This window comes from Periplaneta americana, chromosome 5 (assembly GCF_040183065.1).
Source record: "Periplaneta americana isolate PAMFEO1 chromosome 5, P.americana_PAMFEO1_priV1, whole genome shotgun sequence".
Classification (NCBI taxonomy): Eukaryota; Metazoa; Arthropoda; class Insecta; order Blattodea; family Blattidae; genus Periplaneta; species Periplaneta americana.
The window spans coordinates 16,863,566-16,890,254 of NC_091121.1; the positions used below are offsets into that span (position 1 = coordinate 16,863,566).

Genomic DNA, 26,689 nt, shown 5'->3' on the forward strand with positions numbered 1-26,689 from the left:
TGTTAATCGAAGTAATTGTTAAAAAAATAAAGAAAATTTATATTTAGTGGATTAAAAAGTGATGAACGTAATTTTATTATCTCTATTTATTTTTTAATCTTCAGTTTTATATCACTCACTCTTAACAATTTTAAAATTTTTGTTAAAATTTATACAAACCTTTAATTAGAGAATGCTAAAGCGATGAACTAGGGTTCCTAAACTTTTGGCTGAGACTGTATATTTGTCCTGCCGCTTGTGGTCGAATTTAGTGTATCCTGCAGTCCTCCTCATGGATCTGATCTCACGTGCTGTGATTCTGCTAATATCATGAGCTATTAAGATCCATGCCTCACTTCCATGAGAGAGAATATTATACAGGCGTAAACGGGTATATTTCTGAACAATTGCAGGCTTGAAAACACTATTGATTATGCTCATAGGTTAATGTATTTGTTGATTTTCTGGGAGATATTCTCTTCAGCTTGAAAATATAGGTTGTACCCCAAGTAATTGAATTTATTCACCCTTTCCATAATTTTGTTTCCTAAACATATTTTACTTTGAATTGAGTCTTTGCCAGAAAATTCAATAATTTTTGTTTCATGACGTGAAATTTCCAAGACATTATAATGGAGACTAAGAAGCAAAAATGTATACCGAAACATTTAATAACAATAGTAAGAAGTTTATATGTAGACAATAAAATAATGATAGAAACAAGGACAAAGAATGAGGATAAAATAGCAACAATTAACAAAGGAGTGAGACAGGGTTGTCCTCTCTCACCACTGCTTTTCAATATATATATTGACAATGTCATAGAAGAATGGCAGATACATTTAGAGACACATTTTAAAATTAAGAATAGGTTTTTAGACACAATTTTATTTGCAGATGGGCAAGTTCTAATCTGTAGCTCAGAGGATAATTTACAAAAAGTCATATACCAATTAAATACTCTAAGTAGATAGTATGCATTAAACATCTCCACAGCCAAAACAAAAGTTCTAGCATTTCAAGGGGCCAATACAATCAGGGCTAAAATAATTTTAGAAGGAAAAAATGATAGAACAAGTAAACAATTTTAATTATTTAGGCTGCAGTGTATCATACGTAAAAATGATGATGTAATGAAAAAGATTAATAAATTGAACTATATATGCGTAACAATATAAAGAAACCTCAAACAAACTAGGAAGGAAACTAAATTAAAATTTTATAAAGTAATGGCAGTGCCCATGTTCCTTTACGGCTCGGGATGTTGGACATTAAGGAAAAGTGAAGAGAGAAAAATAGAGGCCGCCGAAATGCGATTCCTAAGGAGTATAGCTGGCTACACTTTGTTAGACAAAAGGAGAAATGTTGACATAAGAAAGGAATTAGGCATCTTTAAACTAACAGAGAAGATACACCAATATAGAACTAAGTGGAGGGAACATGTGGAAAGAATGGAAGAATACCGCATTCCAAAACTGCTATTAGATTACAGACCAACAGGCAAAAGAAACATTGGCAGACCAAAGAAAAGATGGACTCAAGAAATGTTTAATTCATGAGATCGGAACAAGCCTTTAGAGCAGGGCCTTGCATGAGAGCGGCTCCATTTAGTCGGCCAGAACTGTTCTCTCTCCGCAAGGCAAGCCAAAGAAGAACGCTCATGCAGTGGCGGACTCGCATTACAGCTACCTTCCCTGCATTAATATAACAAGAGCCACGGTTGTTCTACTCATTCAGTCTGTCAGTACGTAATAGTTCATGAGGATATTACATCAATCCATTGTACATTACAGACTTTATAACACTCTTAATAATTTAATGAAATAAACCGCTTTATGCACACACAAATCATTAGGCTTATTTACATAACTCATAAGCACAGTGCTTTAACAATTACATACCCTAATTGTAGGCTATTAATAATATAAACATATGTAATAAAGGATTAATATCATCATCATCATCATTGGCGCTACAGCCCTTGGTGGGCCTGGGCCTCCCTTAGTAATTGTCGCCATCCGTCTCTATCTTGTGTAGCAGCCTTCCAATTCTTGCACCCCAACTTTCTGGCATCCTCTTCCACTCCATCAATCCATCGCAAGTGCGGTCGACCTCGTCTTCTCTGACCTCCCGGATTTGTTATTACAATTTTTTTGCAAGGTTCACTTGGGTCCATGCGTATTACATGTCCTGCCCACCTCAATCTGCTAGTTTTAACTGTATTGATTATATTTGGCTCTCCTAAAAGTCTATATAATTCATAGTTGCATCTCCTCCTCCAAAGACCTTCCTCAAATGTTGGGCCATAGATCGTTCGCAGAATCTTTCTTTCGAAAATCTCCAGTCTTTTTTCATCATTTTTGGAGATTGACCACGTTTCTGCCGCATATGTCAAAACTGGTCTCACTAATGTTTTGTAAAGAATAACTTTTACTTTCCTGGAAAGGATTAATATAATATAATATAATATAATATAATATAATATAATATAATGTAATATATCGTCAACTGTAATATACTATAGTATGATATAACATAATGCTTGTATAATGTAAAATTATATATTACTAAATGTATAATAACTTATAATGCGATATAAATATCAAATAGATACTTTAATATAATATACCTGAGAAACATTTTCTTTAAGTTGTATTAATTTATGGCGTTCATTACCAACATATTTGTCATATTCAGTAGCATGTTGTAAAGAATAATGTCGTTGGATATTGAACTTCTTAATCAGTTGGAGTGTTTTATGCTAAATTAAACACTTTGCTAATCCACTGTTCTCTACGAACAAAAACTTCTCCTACCATGATACATTAAAAGCCGCTTTAGTGTAAGAGCGAAAGCTCCGCCTTCAAAGTTCGTCATCATACTGCAGAGTCACCACTGCACCGACACTGAATGACGTACAGTATGCTTACGTCACAGCGCTCGGAAGAACCGCTCTTTAAAGCACACAGCGCTCATTTCACAAAATAACGTAATGCGCCCAGCCCTGCTTTAGAGGCTTAAACCTTGACGACGACGATGATGATGATGATGATGATGATGATGAAGCGATTTTTGTAAATCATCTTCTTAAGTTGCTAGTAGCGCCAGATCATCAGCGAAAAGTATTACTTTACTTTATTAATTAACTTATTTATTTATTCGTTCATTTACTTATTCTGTAATTCATTCAGTCGTTCATTCATTCGTTCGCTCACTCACTCACTGCATTAACTTGTTCATTAATTCGTTCATTGATTCATTCATTCGTTCATTGATTCATTCGTTCATTCATCCATCCCTCCATCAAAAGTATAAATCTGGCCCAACTGAAGAAGCGAAAACTGAGGATGATTAATAGAAGGAAATATTTCAGTACATTTTTAAGTTTCAACAATTTTTGTGTCCTGCGTGCCTAGGCTGTCTGCGTGGCGATGTAATCGGCTTGATGGGAGCGCCCCGCCACAGGCTCGAATGCCGAGCGTTGATGTTCCATTCCGCGGATTGAAAGAGAGGGACCGGCCGGCCACTCAAAATAATGATTTCCTATACAAATACCGCAGCACTGTCACGATGGAGCGTTACAAAAATTTCCCAAGGGAAACCCTGCCCAGTGTCCCGGCACAATCAATTAGTGGATCCTGCAGCGAGATTTGGGACCGGGCGTCATGTGGAAATGGGTCTCAGTCGATGACGGTGGTTGAGGTTATGCACGGGACAATAAGAGCTTGTGCCAGAAGCGATTCGTGGCTATCATACATGCTGGTTGGATATGGAACCGAGAGAAATAGAAATAGACCTAGTCAGTCCACGTGGACAGTATATTTAAACACATTAACTTTTGTGCCTCAAAGTCTGAAAACAAATACCTATAACTTGCCTTATAATGAGACACCTTACTAGAAGATTCTCAAATAGAACAGTTTACATAAATTTTGCCCAATCCATTTCGTTCACTTACATACATAATGAAAGAAGTATAACGCATTAATTTTAAGAACAGAATCTTTAGGTTGTAAGTAACCGAAAGCCAAATGTCATTTTGATATTTGAATACCGAAAATTTGAAAGGCATGTTGGTCCGACAAGTTAACAAGTAAATGAAGATAAATATCATAGGTCCTTCAATAACTGTCAATAACTTCAAAAATCAGTAAAATCAGCCATAAGATCTGCTCCGGACATCATAAATGAGAAAGACGCACACAAATAATTGCTAAGAACCCGAGTTTACCAATTCTTAAGGCTTTACCAAAAACCCATAAAAAGAATCTATCTATGCGTCCGGTCGTTAACAGCATAAATTCCCCCAACCATAAAATTAATAGATTTTTGCTGAAATACCTCACACAAATTCTAAAAATGGATAATAATAATAATATGCGTTACAAGAGCGGTATGTTGAAGTTTTCATGCTCGAGGAAAAGTTTGAAAAAGCGAAATGTAGTTGAGCTTTTTTAATTTCCGAGAATTGAAAGAAAACATACCGCTCGTGTATCCTACATTATTTTGTGCGAAGATCGTTTATTACCTACCTGAAAGAGGAATTTCTAATTAGTTGCAATGAAATCTCCATCTTGGTTTCTGTTCAATGACGGCAAATTTGCAAAACAAAAATATCTATCTTCAACATTGTTGCTTTAAAATGTTTTCTGTGTTTACTATACTCCAGCAGGCCGTGATATACGTCTGTCTTTTTTTCCCCACTCTATGATGAGTCTGGAATCTTGTTGATTTTTTCACGGCTTCCTTAATGTTACTTGCATTACGAATGCAGTAACTTTAGTGGAGTTGTAGAGTTTACTTAATTTTTGTAAATATTTAAAAACAATAATTAACAGTGCAATTTAGGTGAAATTGCAGTGGTAAGTTTCCAATTTATAATTATTACTATATTGAACGTCTCTAAAAATAAAATGTTAAAAGCCTAAAGCAGTAAAATCAATATGTCACTTAAGCGGTAAGAAGAGGGAAATTGTTATGTGTGTTAGGTTGGAAATACTGAATGTGGAATTTTAGACTTTCCGCGGATTGGTTTTGTGCGGAAACCAAGCAAATACGCACGATCTCGCACAAATATTCTTTGAGCAATTCCCAACAGCTTAAAAAAAAATAGACAGTTATTGAAGGACCTGTGATATTTATCTTCATTTGAATATCGGTTTAGCCGGAAAAAAAATAATTTGTGTCTGAAGTTTGACTCCCATTTATGGTAGAACTATTGGGTATTGAGACGTATGAGTGGTAAGATATCAACGCGAAGAACAAGCCGAAAAAATATCCCTTTGTCATTTCTTCGGAAAACGCTTCATTTGTGTAATAACGTACAAAATTAACTAATTAAAAACGCATTTACAGTGTGACGGAACCTTCAGGGAAATCTGGCATCACTGCGCTTAAGGGTTGCTCATCAAGTGTACACTGTCTGCGTTCTTACGTTGTACCTCAGCAGCAAGTCTTATACCAGTCTGTTCGTAGAATTCTAAACGTGAACTCAATTAAGGGCAATCTAGGCCTACGTTAAATTTAATATTAGTACAGTTTAATCAAACTAAACAAACAATAACGAACATACCTTATCTTTGTTGAGTATATTTCTCAAGGAATTCCCTGTAGCACTCATTCTTCAGTCTGTAGAGAGGAATGTCAGCAGAGATGAGAGAACGGCACAGGTCGATGTTGAACTCGGACCTTACATTCAATGTTGTTGGTCTGTTAAAAGCAATTGTCTCTGCTTGGAATTTCGTTGTTTTTAGCCTGATGTTTACTGGTTGAACTTTTGTGTGGGCGATACTGCACACTGACGCAAGTTACAAAATAATATTTTATTGTCAGTTGATAAACCAACATCTTTGAATATTCTGAAATGTAACTTCTTATGGTTGAATGTGGTACTTTTGGCATATTTACCATCTTTATAGAATGATTAACAGAACTGAACCAATGTGTATTCTACTGGCATGTAACTGTGGAGCTGCACATCTGTTTTCTGTTACAGACTTCAAAATTAAAATACTACAGTTTCTCAACTTGCATTCCTATTGTTGAGAGAACTTTTAATTTTCAAATAACTCTGATTTTAAAGGAATTACTGAAAATGTTTAAAACTCTGTTGTTGAGATGTACAGTATTTTTAAAAGTTAATGGAATTTTATTTTATTTTATTGTTAAGCTTAATTCAATAGAGACATTTTCTATAAGAAATATGGAAAACACAGGTGGAACATTAGGTAGTACATTATTTGTAGGATGTGATTCCTTAAAATGTAACGTACAAAAAGGTATAATACCATTTTGCTCGTTTTTGCGACGTTTTTTATGCCGACATTTCGATCGCGAATTTTACGAATACTGTTTAAAATACGCTGTATGTCCACCAGCACACTAATGCAATGTAAACATCACAACAGCTGATCAGTTGCGAGTACTACGCAAACTGTCTGCCGTCCCGACAGCGATGCCAGATTTTTAGACCTTCTGTACGTGACTCGACAATCAGTGTTTCCAATGTTTCTTCAATCGATTAATTCGTTATCTGTGAATTTTCTAAGTAAAATACTGCTGCAACATGAACATAACAAACTTTTCTTCGTTGTTGTACAAGAAATTAAACCGTATTTTAAACAGTATTCGTAAAATTCGCGATCGAAATGTCGGCATAAAAGTATTATTTCTTCAGAAACCTCGCAAAAACGAGCAAAATGGTATTAGACTTTTTTGTTCGTTATATTTTAAGGAATCACATCCTACAATAATTAATGTACTACCTTATGTTCCACCCTGTATATGTGAATTAATTAAAATATGTACTAAACTCTGAAATATGGAGAAATCTATACTAATAATAAATCTGTAGCCAAAAATTTTCTGGTAATTTTTGATTTTCCAAAAATAATTGGTGTTAACATATATAATTAACCATCCTGAAACCGAAAATCGCTTTTTTGAAATTTTTGTTTGTATGTCTGTCTGTCTGGATGTTTGTTACCTTTTCACACGATAATGGCTGAACCGATTTATATGGAAATTGGAATATAAATTAAGTTCGTCGTAACTTAGATTTTAGGCTATATGGCATTCAAAATACTTTATTTAAAAGGGGGGTTATAAGGGGGCCTGAATTAAATTAATTGAAATATCTCGTTATTATTGATTTCCATGAAAAATATTACATAACAAAAGTTTCTTCAAAAATAATTTTGATAAGTTTTAAGCTATACAAAATGTTGATAGGACTGATATTTAATGAGATAAATGAGTTTTAAAATTACAATAACACCATCTAAGGCGCTGTACTAAAAAACAAGTGACTTCGTCTTTATAAGGGGCCTTGGACAACAACAATCGAAAGCTATGAAACATAGCCTAAGAGAATGTTTCTGTGTTTGTATGAAGTAATATCGGAAGCTAATTAATTGTTTAATTATTATTTCACCATTGGAAAGTGTAGTTTCTCTAGATGGACATAATTCTACAATGTTATTACAGTAACTTCTGTAACATATAGCAAGTAATATTAAAGTATACACATTAAAACTAAATGATATGTCAATTTTCAATAAACTATGGTTGCATGTAATAACAATTAAGAAACATGTTAAAGGAATTGTCATTGCACCAAATGATTGCTCTCTGGACCAAAATGACCGCATTTTAATTATTTAAATACAATTTAAATTAAGTAACATATTAAACGATTTATCCTTCTACCAAACACGAATGTTCCCTGGATCAAACGTCCTATTTTAGTTATGTAACTAATTACTTTATATTTATTTCTAACAGGTGCAGCGGAGCGCACGGGTACGGCTAGTATGGAAATAAATGTAGCATTTTTCAACTCTACACATTGTGAAACATAAAGACAATGCAAACTATAATTGATATTAGCTTTATGAGTAAATATGTATTTACATAGAAATTCTTCCCCTGGTCATTACTCTTGTGGAATGTCCTGGTATTTATAATGCTTTGAAATTTCGATTTCTAATGATCTTATATGATATAATATTTTAAAGTGAATAGAATTTCATTAGGCCTATTGGTTTATTGATGCATTCGTGGAAAATATACCTCAAAAATAATATTTTGCATCGAAAAATGTCATGTGCTGCGTATGTTACAGTGTGGACCTCTGTACTACCTGGTGACCGAACTGGCGACCGGCGGAGACCTCTGCGCGCATATCAAGCAACAGCGCAACGGTCGCCTGGACGAGAGGACCGCGCGGAGATACGGGCGACAGCTCGTGTCAGCCCTCGCGCATATGCACAACCGCGGCGTCGTCCACCGGTGAGTACTGTGCATACAATGGCATTATTTTACCGTACTCGCCTAGAACATGTTCCTAACGTAGTTCAATCGAAAAGAATTACTCTTTGCACTGGTGGGTTAGTGTACGAATAGTAATTTTCTAAAATACGTGAAAGACAGCGTAAGACTAAAAATTCCGGGAAGCTTACCAAATGCTGCTATAATATAAGGAAGTTTATATTTTATTTTATTTTAAATTCACCACCAACAGAAGCAGGCTTCCAATTACAGGTGGCTTACACAGATGTATACACAAAATACATAATAAGAGAGAAAAAAAAACAACAAAACAAACAACACAAACAAAAGAAAGAAAATACATAATAATAATAGATGCTAGAATATTATAATATTACAGTAAATATAGTGCCAGATGTCAATATAATGATGCAAAATTATTTTAAAACTTGAGTAAAAACATTATAATACACTTCTTCATAATTTAAATATCTAAGGAAATACAATGATTTTTTATATTGTATGAAATTGTTCAATTGTTAAACTGAAATCTAATTGAGAATCACAGTTTAAAGACAGAGAGTTGTAAGTATTACACATAACAAACAATGGAGAGTTCTTGAAGAAAACAGTTCTAGGAATGGGAATAACAAAAGGTTGCCTATGACGTAATTCTGTTCTTTTTACATTGAACCGAAAGAATTTAAGAAAATCGCAGTTATTCAATATACCATTAACAATCTTATAGAGTAAAATTTGGCTATTTATTAATCGTCGAGATTTTAAAGTTTTATAATTAAATTCAAAAAGTAACTGATTATATGAAATTTGCTTGTCATAAGACGATACGTGATGTTTTTTAAAATATAAATAACGTAAAAATCTTTTCTGTATCCTTTCTACTTGCATCTGATGGGACTGGACCTGAGGTGACCATATTACAGACGCATACTCTAGCTTACTTCTAACCATAGTTTTATAGAGAGTATCAATAGTATTTATATTTTTTAATTCTTTTGTATTTCTGATTATAAATCCTAATTTTCTATATGCATCAATTACCACGTGATTTAAGTGCATTTTAAAACATAAGTTGTGTGTAAAATAAATACCCAAATCCTTAAATGATTCTACTCTAGGTAACTTCACACCATTAATTTCATACGAATTTTGAGGAACTGTCTTATTTTTAGAATATGTCATAAAGCAACATTCATTAAGATTTAACAGAAGAAAATTATCGATACTCCATCTGTATAGTCTGTCCAAATCATGCTGTAGATCAAAAACGTCTTGTTGTTTGTCAGTGACATTATACAATTTAACATCATCAGCATATAGTGAACATTTAGTATGCAAAATCTGTTTAGGTAAGTCATTAATATAAAGTAAAAAGAACAAGGGACCAAACAGGTATTAGTATTCAAAAACGAAGGATATAACGTGCTCGATGCATTAGATTATATCAGCGGTGGCGAAAATGTAATCGTGCGCCGAGCCACTGTGTAACCTGCAACGTGCATGGAGGGAGGCGGACACCCGAAGAGGAAGTGAAGCAACTGTCTGACTTATTAACGGGTTTTCATTTTCCTTACGTCAAGCACTTAAATATAATTTTATACTCTACAAGGCTACAAACTGATGTTTAGTACGTGTAACGAAGAAAGAAATGAACAATAAATGAACAATATCACAACCTAAAATTAACTGTCTTCAGAATGTCTCTGCGACAGAGTTCCAAAATCAGGAATTATGTCACTTACTGCCAGTCGTAGTTGATCACGAAGGTATTTGTCTGTCAGTCGTGATCTAAATTTGGTTTTTACTATTTTAATTGTTGAAAATAATTTGTCACAAAAGTAAGTTGTAGCGAACATGGCTTCAACAGAGCAAGCGAAAGAACGAAGCTCCGGATATTTATTTTTTGGCAAAGCTTTGAAAGCTCAACATTTGTCAAGTCCTTACATCTAGCTTTCGTTTGACATCACATATTAAATCAGTGAGTTCAAATTGAAGAGCTAACCGCATTATTCGTACATCTGCTGAAAAAGGATCGACGTACAGAGATGACGATGATGATGATGATGATGACAACAATAACACTTAACCTTTTAATGTTTCATCAGTAACATGTAGTATAATGCCGTTTTATGTTATACAACCGTTTTCTTCGTAATACTGTCTTGTGAACAAATCATACATTTAATATTCTCATCATATTGACAGCAAAAAAATGCGTCCTCCCATCCTACTTGGAACTTTCGTACATGGTTTCGAGACAGACATATGCCACTCGCAGGTCAGAGACAAATACAAATGGAACGGAGTTTGACTCCAGTGAGTGAGAGGGTGGGAGTTGGCGGAGATTAGAAGCAAGCGAAATGCAAAGCTATCAGTGCGAGCCACAATGTCTCGCGAGTCACGTTCTCGCCACGGCTGGATTATACAACGGAACATGCCTGCGATAAGCAAGTATTTCATCAAGCGTGAACATAGGTTTTTATTTGATAAGACCAATATTCTACCTTTGAAAGTCAGGCTATTGGGAACGTTTAATAAGAGAGATTATAGAAATGAATAAACAAGAAGTGCTTGAGACCTGAAATAATTTCCGTTTTATGAAAGGTGCTGCTATTTTAGTAAATTTAAATTTTAAGAACTTTTAATGAAAAAGTAACGTATTAATTACAATACACAGCACATTGCAATATGGAAACAGCTATTTATTGAAAAGTCATGGACACTCCAGTGTTATGAATGTGTACAGTGTAATTTTTTTTTTTCCAGAAGTTCTTCAATGTTTTCTGCTTCATAATTTTCCGGAAACTAAAGTGTCCTAGATTAGACTTTTTTTAATGAAATACGTACGCAGTAACAACAACAATTCAATCTTCCTCAACTTGATGAGGTTGCCAAAAACAATGCCTGTTAAACAGTGGCATTTAAAATGACATTAAAAATGTCTTACAATAAATTAGTTTACAAGAAACTAAAATTTCCAGTAGATAATATTTCACATGTCCCGCGCCGTGGCGTCGTGGCCTAAGGCATCCTGCCTAGGACTCGCGTTACGGAATGCGCGCTGGTTCGAGTCCTCATGGGGGAAGAAATTTTCTCATGAAATTTCGGCAAGTGTATGGGACCGGTGCCCACCCAGCATCGTGATGCACTTGGGGAGCTACGCTAGTTAGCGAAATCCGGTTGCGAATACCAGCTATAACGGCTGGAGGGGATCATCGTGCTAACCACACAATACCTCCATTCTGGTTGAATGACCGTCCACCTCTGCTTCGGCATGTGGGTGTGAGGCCAGCAGCCGGCTGGTCGGTCTGGGCCCTTCATGGGCTGTAGCGCCACGGATTATTATTATTATTATTATTATTATTATTATTATTATTATTATTATTATTAATATTTCACATAATGAAAATTTGTAAAAAATACAGGTAAAAAATAGACTGAAAAAAATTCAACTGTAATTTGAATTGAAATACAAATGTCGCCGTAAAATCTGCAGAGAACCCTTCAAAGCTATCATAGAAATTTCCTTAATTTTTGTTGTTGGGACTCCAAATTTATGACAGAATGACACGAATTGTTTTGCTATGGTCCCTCTAGCGCCCACCATTAATCCGATAACTCCTATATCCCTGAGTTTACATGATGTTTTGTAATAAGGGATAGTTGGTTCATAAATTCTGCTTTTCTCTAGATTAACCTCCTCAGGTTGATTCTGATGCGTCTCGAATCTGATGGTCGGATCCAGAATATAACCTTTCGTCGCTACCACCGCCTCAGGTTATTGTGCCCAGGCTCTCACAGCGGTTCATTGCCACTTAATGTCTTGTAGTTTCGCTAAAGGAATTTTGGCGAACATCGGAAGAGCATGTAAATCCGTTGGGTTGATCGCTGGAGGGTCAGCGAAACTCTGGCCTTGGATACGCAATTACATTGGCATACCAGGTTCAGGAAGCGGAAGATCAAAAGCTTGACACGACTTGTCACTTCTCGTCGTCATAAACAGACGTCGTTCCCACGCGAGAGGCTGCGTCTCCAAATTGTCACAATTGCACCGGCTTCCTCTGCGACAGTTCATTTATTTTGGGCTGCTTTTAGTTGTAAGCAGATCTCCGAATCTGTAACTTTCCTTGAATTCCTTGGTTATCAGTAGAGTCCTGCGTTTGGTTACTTTGAGTGCAAGTTAGATTCACATGGATCACACTAGCTTCGCTTGCAAATGAGGCTCTGACTCGTCTGCCCGCTCCGTGTCGTATGTTGCATCGGCTTATTCGTATAGGGCAGTATATAATCTATACTAACAATAAATCTGTAGCCGAAATTTTTCTGGTAATTTTCGATTTTCCAAAAATAATTGGTCCTAACATATATAATTAACCACCCTGAAACCGAAAATCGCTTTTTTGAAATTTTTGTTTGTATGTCTGTCTGTCTGTCTGTCTGTCTGTCTGTCTGTCTGTTTGTTACCTTTTCACGCGATAATGGCTGAACGGATTTCGATGAAAATTTGAATATAAATTAAGTTCGTTGTAACTTACATTATAGGCTATATGTCATTCAAACTACATTATTTAAAAGGGGGGTTATAAGGGGGCCTGAATTAAATAAATGGAAATATCTCGCTTATTATTGATTTTTCTGAAAAATGTTACATAACAAATATTTTTTAAACATCATTTCCGATAAGTTTTATTCTTTCAAAAATTTTGATAGGACTGATATTTAATGAGATAAATGAGTTTTAATATTAAAATAATTGCCATCTAAGGCCGTGTAATGAATTAAAAAACAAATGACTTCGTCTATAAGGGGCCTTGGACAGCAACAATCGAAAGCTATGAAAGATAGCCTACAGATAATGTTTCTGCGTTTCTATGAAGTAATATCGGAAGCTAAATTAACCGATTTGTATAATTAATTATTATTTCACCATTGGAAAGTGTAGTTTCTCTAGATGGACATAATGCTATAATGTTATTACAGTAACTTCTGAGTGAATCGAGGACAGGTAAGATTAAAATAGCTTCTTATGCACAGAAAACTTGATAGACTATTCTTTACATTCGTTTCCTGTATTTCCTAAAATAATTTTTATGACCAAATGCGTGATCTCTTGATCAAAATGATCGCATTTTAATGTTTTAATTAAATTTAAATTAAGTAACATAATAAACGATTTATCCTTCTATCAAACACGAATGTTCCCTGGATCAAATATCCTATTTAATTATGTAATTACTTTATATTTATTTCTAACGGGTGCAGCGGAGCGCACGGGTACGGCTAGTAATAATAATAATAATAATAATAATAATAATAATAATAATAATAATAATAATAATAGTAATGATAATAATAATGATTTATTTCAGCTGGCAGAGTTAAGGCCATAAGGCCTTCTCTTCCACTCAACCAGCAAAAAGTATACATACATATGTATGAACTTACAAAGAATTCAACAATTTTATTTAGATAAGAGCTATATGTATACAAGAGTTATTTACGAATTAAACAACAAAATACTATGAACTATTAATTAAACACTGAAATACAAACTATGTAGCAGAATTAAACTAAAATACATAGAATTTTAATATATTTCAAATAATGTTAGATAATAGAAAGAGATTATTATGAGACAATTTTGAAAATGCAGTACTATCAGGATGCATGTCTAAAGGAAGGAGTAACATTGTAGACAGTGATAGTTTAAGTCAGTATGATTGGAGTGAAATGCTAAGAAGGTTATTTTTAAGCTGTTTTTAAAAGTGTTCATTGTCTTGCAGCCCCTAATACTTTGTGATAGGGAATTCCATTGTCGCGAGGTGGATACTGCGAAAGATGATGAAGAACGAGATGTTCTATGAAGAGGTATAATTAACGCGCCACAGATAAGTGATCTGGTATTTACGTCGTGGTTAGAATATAGATAAGAGAAACGAGACGAAATGTAATTTGGTGTTGAGGTATGCAGAATTCGAAAGAATAAAGACAAAGAGAGTAAAGTTCTACGTTCTTTAAGTCGGAGCCACGAAAGACTTGCGAAGGACGGTGATATGTGATCATATCGTTGGATGTTGCATACGTATCTGACGCACATATTCTGAGCTCGTTGTAACTTGACTGACAGTTCAGAACTTAGGTCACTTAGAAAACCGTCGCAATAATCGAAATGCGGCATTACTAGGGTTTGTACTAGGGTAAGTTTTAGTTGCTGGGGCAAGAAGTTTCTTAAGCGAATCAAACAGTGAATGGAGAAACAGATTTTTTATCGTTTCTATAACTTGAAAATTCCAAATTAGATTATTATCGAAAAAGAAGCCAAGATTTTTTACGACAGATGAATAAGGGATTAGGCATTGAACAATTCTCAGTCCTTGTGTTATGAAAGCAATTTTATTGATGAAATCAACATAAAATAATATATTCTTAACAGAAAAAGAGGGAATTGAGATTCTGATAATGATATTATTTGATGACAGAAGACTGGACACAACAAGAGGTATGCACACTTTTAACGAAACTCATCCAAATCGACCGTCTATTTCTGAGTAAGTTGTGAATGGAAGCGAAATTCAGAAACCTGGACATGCCAGAGACATAAAATGATCATTTTCTGTATTTTAAAGGGGACTCAACTCGGTGATTCTATAGGTCTAAAGCACTAAAGCTACGCCTTCATAGCTGTGAATAGCGAGGTATGTAGGCTATGTACTGTACATAATTACAACAATTGTAATGCATCGTACCTCGAGAGTGGTTGTTGCAGGTGAGCGGGAAGAGCACGGAATGTGAACAATGTGGGTCCGTAATTAGCGCGCTGACCCGAATGAATGAACAGGGGTCTCATGTTCGTCCATTACGCACGCTTGTACCCCCCGAATTTTATCACACTTACACGTTACGTTTCCGTCCTCGAAGGAAGTGGCGTGGTATCGTCATCGCAGTAATACGGTAGCGAATTCCACGTCGTAAAGTTGTAAAACATTGCTCTTAGCTCAAACCCCTGTCGAGTGCCAGGGTTACATAAGCGTTTTGAAAGGAACCTAAAGTCTGTGTGATGTACCTTGTCTCACTGTGAAAAGAGAGAGAAAGGAGATATGTCTTACTTCGTCAGTGTTGTAATGGCGATGGGGGAGTGGAGCGATGCCGTCCATCCATCTAGTGGCGGAAGGGACTAGTTGATACATTCTGTAAAATAACAAAATATCTCTCTTCGTACTGTGTAGTTCCGTCACTAAGCTTGTCTTTCAATAAACTGAGTTCCGGTAGCCTGTACAATAACAAGGTTTTGAAAGGAATCCTGCAAATTTACATCCCTCCTATAATCTCCACCCCCAGTTGAAGGGACTTGGTTTTATTGCTACTGAGACAAGATAAACCTTACCAGGTATAGTTCTATGGGACTTACCCGTGCTTGATAGCCTCTGGGTCGTACATAATCGCTTCCAGATTTTTAATAGTTTAAGACTCTTCATTAGCTGCTAGGTTATATGTCTGTGGAATTGGCGGTAGCAAGGTCGTAAGATTAATTCGGAGATCTACCATGTAATTATCAGACATCCTTCGCACGAAAGTAGTTTTCCATTATTTGTCTGTATCAATCTATTTCTTATATCAGATTTTCTGAAACAACTGGACAATGTACTAGAACTAGAACAGGGCCGAGTATACTAGCTACTTACTTACTGGCTTTTAAGGAACCCTGAGGTTCATTGCCGCCCTCACATAAGCCCGCCATTGGTCCCTATCCTGAGCAAGATTAATCCAGTCTCTATCATCATATCCCACCTCCTTCGAATCCATTTTAATATTATCTTCCTATCTACGTCTCGGCCTCCCTAAAGGTCTTTTTCCCTCCGGCCTCCCAACTAACACTCTATATGCATTTCTGGATTCGCCCATACGTGCTACATGCCCTGCCCATCTCAAACGTCTGGATTTAATGTTCCTAATTATGTCAGGTGAAGAATAAAATGCGTGCAGTTCTGTGTTGTATAACTTTCTCCAGTCTCCTGTAACTTCATCCCTCTTAGCCCCAAATATTTTCCTAAGCACCTTATTCTCAACCACCCTTAATCTCTATTCCTCTCTCAAAGTGAGAGTCCAAGTTTCATAATCATACAGAACAACCGGTAATATAACTGTTTTATAAATTCTAACTTTCAGATTTTTCGACAGCAGACTGGATGATAAAAGTTTCTCAACCGAATAATAACAGGCATTTCCCATATTTATTCTGTGTTTAACTTCCTCCCGAGTATCATTTATATTTGTTACTGCTGCTCCCAGATATTTGAACTTCTCCACCTCTTCAAAAGATAAATTTCCAATTTTTATATTTCCATTTCGTACAATATTCTCGTCACGAGACATAATCATATACTTTGTCTTTTCGGGATTTATTTCCAAACCTGTCTCTTTACTTGCTTGCAGTAAAATTCCTCGATCCGCAACCTGAGGACGCGCCATGCCGTGGTGATAGGGACCCACAATACATGGATACTAGCTACTAGTGACCAAATTTATATAATTTTACGTGTATGAATTACAATAAAATAACGTCTAAAATTAAAGTTACTCATAAAAAAATTGCTTACATGCATTCTTAAATGTCAAACTGTTTGAGGTAAATAGATGTTGGCATTTCTCTATTAATTTGTTGTAAATTCTAGGGCCGATATTAGTACCATGGTTGAAAGCAGTGTTCGTTAAACACTTGGGTCCAAACAGACATATTGTATCCATGCCTTTTTTGTGTTTGTAAATATATGATCTGAAATATGTGTGATTTTATGTATAACATTTAATAATGCATTGATATAGATTTTATGTAGGCTATTTTCAAGACTTTAAGTTTTAAAAAACAATTTTTCGGTAGAATAAATCAATAGGTTTTTAGGCATATTTTAATTACTCTTCTGTGTAATAAATCTAGTGAATTATGCTCAGTTTTATAAGTACTACTCCATCCTAATATTCCATACTCGGTTGTAGACTGAAATAAGACAAGGTGTACTGTACGTAGTACATCCATTGGTAAGTAATTTCATAACTGAACAAATAATATATAATTGTACGTAATTTGTTACAAAAGTGATTGATTTGTTTGTCTCATTTCAAAAGTTTACCAATAATGATTCCTAAATATTTAACCTCTGAAAATTAATTTATAGCCTAATTTGGACAATTACAGAAAATTGCGTAACAACCAGAATTGTGTAATTTAATGTTTTGGAGAGAATTGGGCAATTTATAACATTTAGTTGTTAATGAGAAAGGAATAACCTGTAGTTTTAGCAGTGTTAAGAGAAAGAATATTAAAATAAAACCATGTTTTTATTAATTTTAAACCATTATTTGCATTATTACTGCTGTTGCTGAGATCCCTCACAATAAATTCCAGCAATCAAGAGATACATAGAAGAATATAATCTGTTACTCTTGTACAAAAATTGGTGATGTGGTGGAGAAAGCCTGATGGCCTTAACTACATTAGAATAAATGAATGAATAAATAAATAATAAGTGAGGAGACGGAAATTAAATAAATAAGCGGATAAGCGAAGGGGCGAATAAATAAATAAACAAATTAACTAACTAATAAATAAAGAAATGAATGAGAAAGATTCAATAGTTATTTAGAACAGCCCTAGAAGTGGAAACGAACGTTCCAGGGGATAACCTTAGAAGTTAGTAATCGTTCTCTAGTATTAACAGTGAATTTTGCGTAATAAAGTAAACGCATATTAACTTGGAATATAGGACTTGTGCATAGTTTTACTATGTTTCATATGTTTACGTAGAAGGACGTATGTTGTATTCCCCCTGTTCTCTTTGTATTCCCCTTCTTTTCCTTGTCTTCCCCTTGTTCTCTTTGTCCTCTCCTCTCTTTCCTTGTCTCTCTCTTCTTCTGCTTGTCTTACCCTTTTTCTCCTTGTATTTCCCTTGATCTTCTTATAGTCCTACCCCCTTGTTTTCATTATATTTCCTTTGATCTTCTTGTATTCCCCTTTCCCCTTGTTTTCTTATATTACCCTTGCTTTTCTCCTCTTCTTCTTGTTGTCCTTGTATTCCCCTTGTTCTCATTTTTTCCTCATGGTTTCCTTGTATTTCCATTGTTCTCTTTGCATTCCCCCTTTTTCTCCTTGTATTACCTTTTTCTCTTTGTATCAATGTAAAATTCTGATTGGAACGTGTTATTATTCATTACTAAGCACTCTTCGGAAAAAAAAAATTGTGGAGCAACGTCGTAGTAAATATCTTAAAATACAATACAACTGCACCGAAATTTCTGATTACTTACAACAACAAATGGCTTTTAAGGAACCCGAAGGTTCATTGCCGCCCTCACATAAGCCCGCCATCGGTCCCTATCCTGTGCAAGATTAAGCCAGTCTCTATCATCATACCCCACCTCCCTCAAATCCATTTTAATATTATCCTCCCATCTACGTCTCGGCCTCCCTAAAGGTCTTTTTCCCTCCGGTCTCCCAACTAACACTCTATATGCATTTCTGGATTCGCCCATACGTGCTACATGCCCTGCCCATCTCAAACGTCTGGATTTCAAGTTCCTAATTATGTCAGGTGAAGAATACAATGCGTGCAGTTCTGTGTTGTGTAACTTTCTCCATTCTCCTGTAACTTCATCCCGCTTAGCCCCAAATATTTTCCTAAGCACCTTATTCTCAAACACCCTTAACCTATGTTCCTCTCTCAGAGTGAGAGTCCAAGTTTCACAGCCATATAGAAGAACAGGTAATATAACTGTTTTATAAATTCTAACTTTCAGATTTTTGGACAGCAGACTGGATGATAAGAGCTTCTCAACCGAATAATAACACGCATTTCCCATATTTATTCTGCGTTTAATTTCCTCCCGAGTGTCATTTATATTTGTTACTGTTGCTCCAAGATATTTGAATTTTTCCACCTCTTCGAAGGATAAATCTCCAATATTTATATGTTGCAGAAAATTGATGCAGTTAACGTCGGACTGATTGACCACTCATTTAATGAAGCAGTAATAATTACTGTGAACTAGTGAGTTGCAGACTAAGTCAAACAATTTTTTAAGGACTTGGAATTGATTTAGCAGCGTTGTGTAGAGCTGAGAGCTACCATGTTGAGTAAATACAAATTAGTTTGAAGATATTTCAACTTTTTCCTTGTCAAGCTAAGAAGTTATCAATTCCGCCTCATGATCTCCCATTACTTGACAGTCATGCAATAACATTGAGATAAGAGTTCATATGAAAATACTGAAACATGAGGAGATAGATTTGTTGCCAAATTACAACTTAATTTACTCGTGTAGTTATGTTGTGATATAAGATCAGGAGGCACTCGAAGCAAGGTATGCATGTATTTATTCACACTGCAATGGGTATATACCCGATGGCAGTGGTAACTAATTACACTCAATAATGACAATAATAAACTTATTAATTAAAAATACAATTAACAATAATACTAATAATTAATACTAACACTAATTTATAATAATAATAATTTATTTATTTATTTTTATTTATTATTAATATTTGTGTGCTGAACAACAGCCAGAGGCCAATTATAGTTCAGCACAATACACAAACAGAAGATACAAAGGTGCAAAACAAAAATAAATAATATCATAAATAACAAAAACATACATGAATACAATTGAGTACAAACAGTAAAAACTAATAATCAAAACGAAACTAAACCTTAAAAGGATCTAAATTGTGCCCATGCAAATTGGCATATTTTATGCATCTACAGACTGGAGAAAGTGATTTTGAATTTCGGTTATAAAATTTTTTTTGAAATCTTAAACCTTTTGTAGGAATACGAAGGCTGATATTGTTTATGATAGACTCACAATCAATATCACCCTTGATAACTTTGCAAAAAAATTGATAATCAAGATTTAGACGTCTAGCATAAAGGCTACAACAGTTAAAATATTTACAGGTAATATCATAGTTAAAGTCAGTGGAATTGGGTATATATCGAAAAGCACTTAAGGAAATAAATTTTCTTTGAATATTTTCCAATTTAACCGAATCGGTTGAAGTAATGGAATTCCAGGCTACAGATGCATATTCAAGTTTAGAGCGAACCAAAGTAAAGTATAGAATTAATAATAATAATAATAATAATAATAATAATAATAATAATAATAATAATAATAATATTAACAGCGAATATCCTAAATTAAATGAAGCATTATCACTTAAAAAAACATTTAAAATAAATCTAATTTGTATCTTAAACCTAAGTTCGAACTAAAACGCACGAGTATGATATGTTCATATCTGCACAAGTACCTTTCAACATTACACTCATTTCGCTGTCAACTCACTCACTGCACTGGAACTACGACACATTTTAATTATTCTATCCTGATTTCACTAACACTTCAAAAACATTTCACTATTAAAATACTTTGCACTGCCACTATAAACTATAAAGCTTCACTGACAGGAACACGTTTCACTTACACAACACACTTCACTGACACAACATCCTTTACACTTCACTGATACAACACTTCAATAACAAAATATCAATTACACCCTTTAAATGATGTGTATAATACACTACCGTCTATTAGTAAAGTCCTTAAGCCTATTTTTAAATACATTTTTGGTTGTTGGTAAAGCCTTTAGTAAGTCTGCAGGTAAATCATTCCCGTCCCTGATAGTACGATTGAGAAAAGAAAACTTTCCGGTGTCCGTCCTATGTCTTCTTTCCCTCAATAAGGTTGGTTGCTAAAAGGATTCAATTTGTAATGTGTAGCACATACTGGTCATGGAACCCAATAAAGAACCAAAATTAGAACTTCACGGTTTCTCATCTTGGCATTAGAGGGAAGTGAATATCCTTCAGTTTTCCTTTCTAATACGAAAATAATAGAAGACTGATTGGGTCTGAGATGCTGGTAATCACTATAAAGAGAACCATCGATTGCCTGCTTCCAAAACTGAACATGCGCCTTCGTATTCCTTGGCCAATGCCTGCTACTGAATCGGTCCAATTAAAATACAGCACACGAAATCAGATACTTTTATCCATGAAATAATGTCAATATGATCATTTTCAAATACTCTTTTTTTCATCTCTTTGTAATGCCACGCATGATAAGATCTATTATAATTTACTACGGACTTGTCACTTTCTGGTATCAGAAGAACGCTGTCTGAAACGTCCTTTTTGTCAGATTTACATTCTCGTAAAATTGGAATTTCCAGCGCTCTTGTCGTTTAGAAAAGAGAAGCACGTAATTGACATCCAGATAGCGACAGGTTTCGTATTCTGTGAAATCGTTCGCCACATTAAAGTCAAAATTATATACAAATTAATGTCACATCGTACCGGTAATGATTTCAACTCCTCGACAAGAACTGACGATGTCAGAATACGAACAAGAGTCAAATTGCAACTCGACAGCATAAATCGTTTTGCGTTCTGCAGATTCAGTAACAATTTATTTTATTGGGTTATTTTACGACGCTGAATCAACATCTCAGGTTATTTAGCGTCTGAATGAAATGAAGGTGATAATGCCGGTGAAATGAATCCGGGGTCCAGTATCGAAAGTTACCCAGCATTTGCTCGTATTGGGTTGAGGGAAAACCCCAGAAAAAACCTCAACCAGGTAACTTGCCCCCACCGGGATACGAACCCGAGTCACCTGGTTTCGCGGCCAGACGCGCTGACCGTTACTCCACAGGCGTGGACTTCAGTAAAAATAGTGCAAAGGTTTTTTCGTAGACATTTCTGAGTTAACCATCTATAATCTTTTCGCTGTAAGAAAAATCCTAATGTAAACAATAGCACGTGACTGAAGTGAGGCTTCATTGGCCGCTGTTTGGCGCCATAGATTCTCAGTACGTGTTCCCGCCTACTGTTGTACATTCTGTTCCATGTTAAACGTTTCCCGTTACTCGTCAAGTAGGCTTAACCTCACTACTATGCATTCGTTTGCTTAGGAAACATTTATTTTATAATTACTACAATTAAATTATTTTTAAGTCTTATGTCTTCACAATGGACAGTTGAGAATGCGAAAGCCATACTTCAGTACCACGTGCTTACATGAACAACTACGAGCTCAAGTAACGCCAGCTTGTTACAAGAACAGACTACCTCGGTATTACTGTTTGTATTCATCCGCGTTCATAGTACATAACAAAATATAAAAGTAGCTTTTATTTTACATAGCGTTTTACACATTAGTGAAGTTAAATGTTTTATCGCATTTAACAACTAGAATTCAATTTTTTATTTTCAAATAATACAAGATTATGGTTTCCAAATACGAATTATATTTTCCTGCGGCATGTGAGTGTTTCGACTGGGAGCCAATCACGGGTATGACAGCAACGTGCTTATGTTTACATTAGGATTTTTCTTACAGCGAAAACAGTATAGCACACCGCAGGAGTGGACATGTTATTGCCGCTGAACTGGTCTATAGCCCTTGGCCTCCCATCTCACCAGTCTTGACACCATGTAACTTCTTTCTTTGAGGGTATGTGAAGGATACAGTTTATATGTCACGTCTACTGCAAGACCTTGAAGAAGTAAGACATTGATCATTGTTACGATTGCATCCATAAACAGAGATATGTTGGAGAGAATGTCGCAAGAATTTGACTATCGTTGATGTATACTGTGTAACAAGGGGTTCTCACATGAAATGTTCACGATGTACTTACTTACTGGCTTCTAAGGAACCCGGAGGTTCATTGCTACCCTCACATAAGCCCGCCATTGGTCCGTATCCTGAGTAAGATTAATCCATTCTCTATCATCATATCCCACCTCCCTCAAATCCATTTTAATATTATCTTCCCATCTACGTCTCGGTCTCCCTAAAGGGCTTTTTCCCTCCGGCCTCCCAACTAACTTTCTATATGCATTTCTGGATTCGCCCATACGTGCTACATGCCCTGCCCATCTCAAACGTCTGGATTTAATGTTCCTAATTATGTCAGGTGAAGAATACAATGCGTGCAGTTCTGTGTTGTGTAACTTTCTCCATTCTCCTGTAACTTCATCCCTCTTAGCCCCAAATATTTTCCTAAGCACCTTATTCTCAAACACCCTTAATCTCTGTTCCTCTCTCAGAGTGAGAGTCCAAGTTTCACAACCATACAGAACAACCGGTAGTATAACTGTTTTATAAATTCTAACTTTCAGATTTTTTGACAGAAGACTAGATGACGAAAGCTTCTCAACCGAATAATAACAGGCATTTCCCATATTTATTCTGTGTTTAATTTCCTCCCAAGTGTCATTTATATTTGTTACTGTTGCTCCAAGATATTTGAATTTTTCCACCTCTTCGAAGGATAAATCTCCCATTTTTATAGTTCCATTTCGTACAATATTCTGGTCACGAGACATAATCATATACTTTGTCTTTTCGGGATTTACTTCCAAACCTATCTCTTTATTTGCTTGCAGTAAAATTCCCGTGTTCTCCCTAATCGTTTGTGGATTTTCTCCTAACATATTCACGTCGTCCGCATAGACAAGCAGCTCATGTAACCCGTTCAATTCCAAACCCTCTCTGTTAAATGTTCACGATGTAACAATAAGAACTTCAACAGTTTCTTAAACAAATTATATGCAGTGTATCATTAATATTTGCTTAATAATAATCGTATGAAAGTGTTAGCACAATTATGAACCTCGGTGCATTTAATGTAGAAATAGGCTTTGCAGAATGTGTTGAATTGTTTCTTTCAAATAATACAGTTTCGAAGTTCATTATACTCCAAAAATATTTTGTGAATTTAAGTATCTTCGAATTGTTATTTGGTCATTTAGTGTTAATGGTTATTCCATACCAATTTTATGTGAGTGTAAGGACACCTTCAGACGAGGGCACTTGGCAGCACCACGCGCGGTTGAAGCCCTGCTTAAAATACTAGGCTAGTGATGTCAAAGCAAGCGTATTTTTCTGACCTTGACGTCGTGCGCGGGCATTAAGCGCTAGATATGCTAGGAGGAATAAGCAGCCTGTTGGATTAAGAAAACAGTGGTGCACAAGCTTCAAATGGAACGTGAAATTTTATGTCGTTATTTTTATGTGGCTTCTTTCTGTTTGTTATTTTCTATATTGTCTGTAAAACAAAAGTACTAACACCTATTTCCTAGCCTAATATTGCAGTTGTGTTTTAAACGTTAATAACGTAATAAAGAGTAAAGAAGGAATATTCACACAAATTCCATAATAACTACAACTATACTGTACTAAGTGAATTAAACATAAAGAAAGTGTTATCCCAAAGAAAGACACTGAATGTGACATAAGTTGAAATTGATATTGATGGTATCTTTAGCCTTATAAAAGTAATCAAAACAATATTATAGTACGAAGCAAAGTTATCTAGTATATGTTTTAACTGTAACTAATATTACACAATAAAACTCTTATAGCATTATGCTTTTAGGTGATATTGGTGCTCAACTTTCTGTTATCGGAATATTAAATTATCTCGAAATCTGCTGAAGCTATAGAACTGAAGTTTTACCAACACATAGGCACATATCTCTTGTTTGTGATGTAACAGTATTTTCTTTGTTAATTTCCTTACAATCATTTTCCATGCGAATATTTTCAAACATTTTAATACACCATCTTCAGTAATACGTATATACGATATAGCCTACTAGATTTACGAAAACATTGTTTTAGTGCCTGTAAGGCTACTAAACAAACATATCTGAAAATTTCACTTTTCTGTAAAGAAGTTGAGAAAATATTCCTTTTGAATAAAAAAGCAAACTTGTGAAAAAGAGCATTAAAATTAAAACTTACATTCTTATAATGCACTTATACTTCTCAGACAAATCTAAAAATTAACATGGATACAGTTTTAATAAGTTCTCTTCCCTTTATCTATTGAATCAGTGCTGGCCATCCCTGTATATAGCTCGACCAAGCTGCATAAACTACCTCTTTCGTCTGTCTCTTTCCTTTCCGCTGTAAAGCGCTCAGGCTGTCTGGGCTCTAAAGCGCGCGCTTGCTCCTATGGGCATCAGTTGACAGCACTGTACTAGGCACTAGATTTTTGTAGAGAATTTTTTAGTCTCCCAGTGAACATGGACACAGATGGAGATATACTTTTGTTGACGCTTCTCATACGGATAAAGAATAGACGAAGAAATAGAAGAAGCTGCTGAGTCCATCCATTGGTTTTGGAAAGACAGAATCGAGGACTGTTTCACACTTTGTTTGATGATTTACATAAGGACTTTATAACTTTTCTAGTTTTGCATGTTTAAGACATCTTTTCAAGAGCTTCTAGCTGGAATTACCAATTATATTAGAAAAAAAAGAAGATAGTGGTATAGTAGTCTGTATACTGTCGTGGTGATGTAAAGAATTGGCTGCCCAACGGTCGTCCCCATGTGAAACCTACAATTTAATTCCTGATATCACGAGAGAAGCCAACTACTCAGACCGTCGCAGCGTTCCTGTTCTATGGCTGTGGCTGAGTGTGACGGCCTCCATTTAAATCCATTATTCACAAGCAGTAGCGCTTCTAAAAGTAGCATCGTCTGAAGAGGCTATAACTTTTCAGAATTAAATAAAATTATATTATGTTTTATTTAACGACGCTCGCAGTTGCCGAGGTTATATCAGCGTCGCTGGTATGCCGAAATTTTGTCCCGCAGGAGTTCTTTTACATGCCAGTAAATCTATTGACATGAGCCTGTCGCATTTAATCACACTTAAATGCCATCGATTTGGGCTAGGATCGAACCCGCAACCTCGGGCACAGAAAGCCAGCATTATGCCAATTGCGTCACCCATGGCGATTTTCAGTATTTAATACAGTATTAATATAGTACAATGTTTCTTAATACATGATTTAGTATTCATCTGATGTGCAGCGTTATATGCATAAACTGTAGGCCTATTCTAATTAATTTCCAGTAATTCGTACTTGTTATGATTTCCTCTGATAATAATGAAATACGTAAAACACAGTACATGACGTTATCCCCCATAACATTTATATTAATAAAATAAAAACTAAAAAGACAGAAATATAAATAATAATAATAATAATAATAATAATAATAATAATAATAATAATATATGAATTAAATTCATTTCTTGAAAAACCAGAAACCATTGACGCCGAATAACATATCACTACTAAATAATTATTATTAATAATTACTATATAAAACAATAACTTAAATAACTATTTAGATCCTTCAAAATCAGGAAAAAAATATAGGCTATAATATAATTTAATAAACCCTGATACACAAGGTACAACAATTTTTACGTTTAGATATACTGTAATTTTTGCTTGAAGGTGTATTTACTACTTCCCGTAAGTGTTTCGTTGCCAATGCCATGTGCCTCAAAAGTCGCGTGCGAAATGGAAAAAGTAGCCTTCGTCCAATTC

General features: G+C 35.1%; 1 protein-coding gene across 1 annotated transcript in view; it reads left to right on the plus strand.

Moving 5' to 3' along the window:
- LOC138700573 (serine/threonine-protein kinase MARK1-like) overlaps positions 1-26,689 on the plus strand; it is a 185,935-nt gene that overhangs the window by 26,186 nt on the left and 133,060 nt on the right. Inside the window, exon 2 of the mRNA XM_069827155.1 lies at positions 8,102-8,268. Coding sequence (XP_069683256.1) covers positions 8,102-8,268 — 167 coding nt within the window. The remainder of the gene's footprint in view (positions 1-8,101; positions 8,269-26,689) is intronic.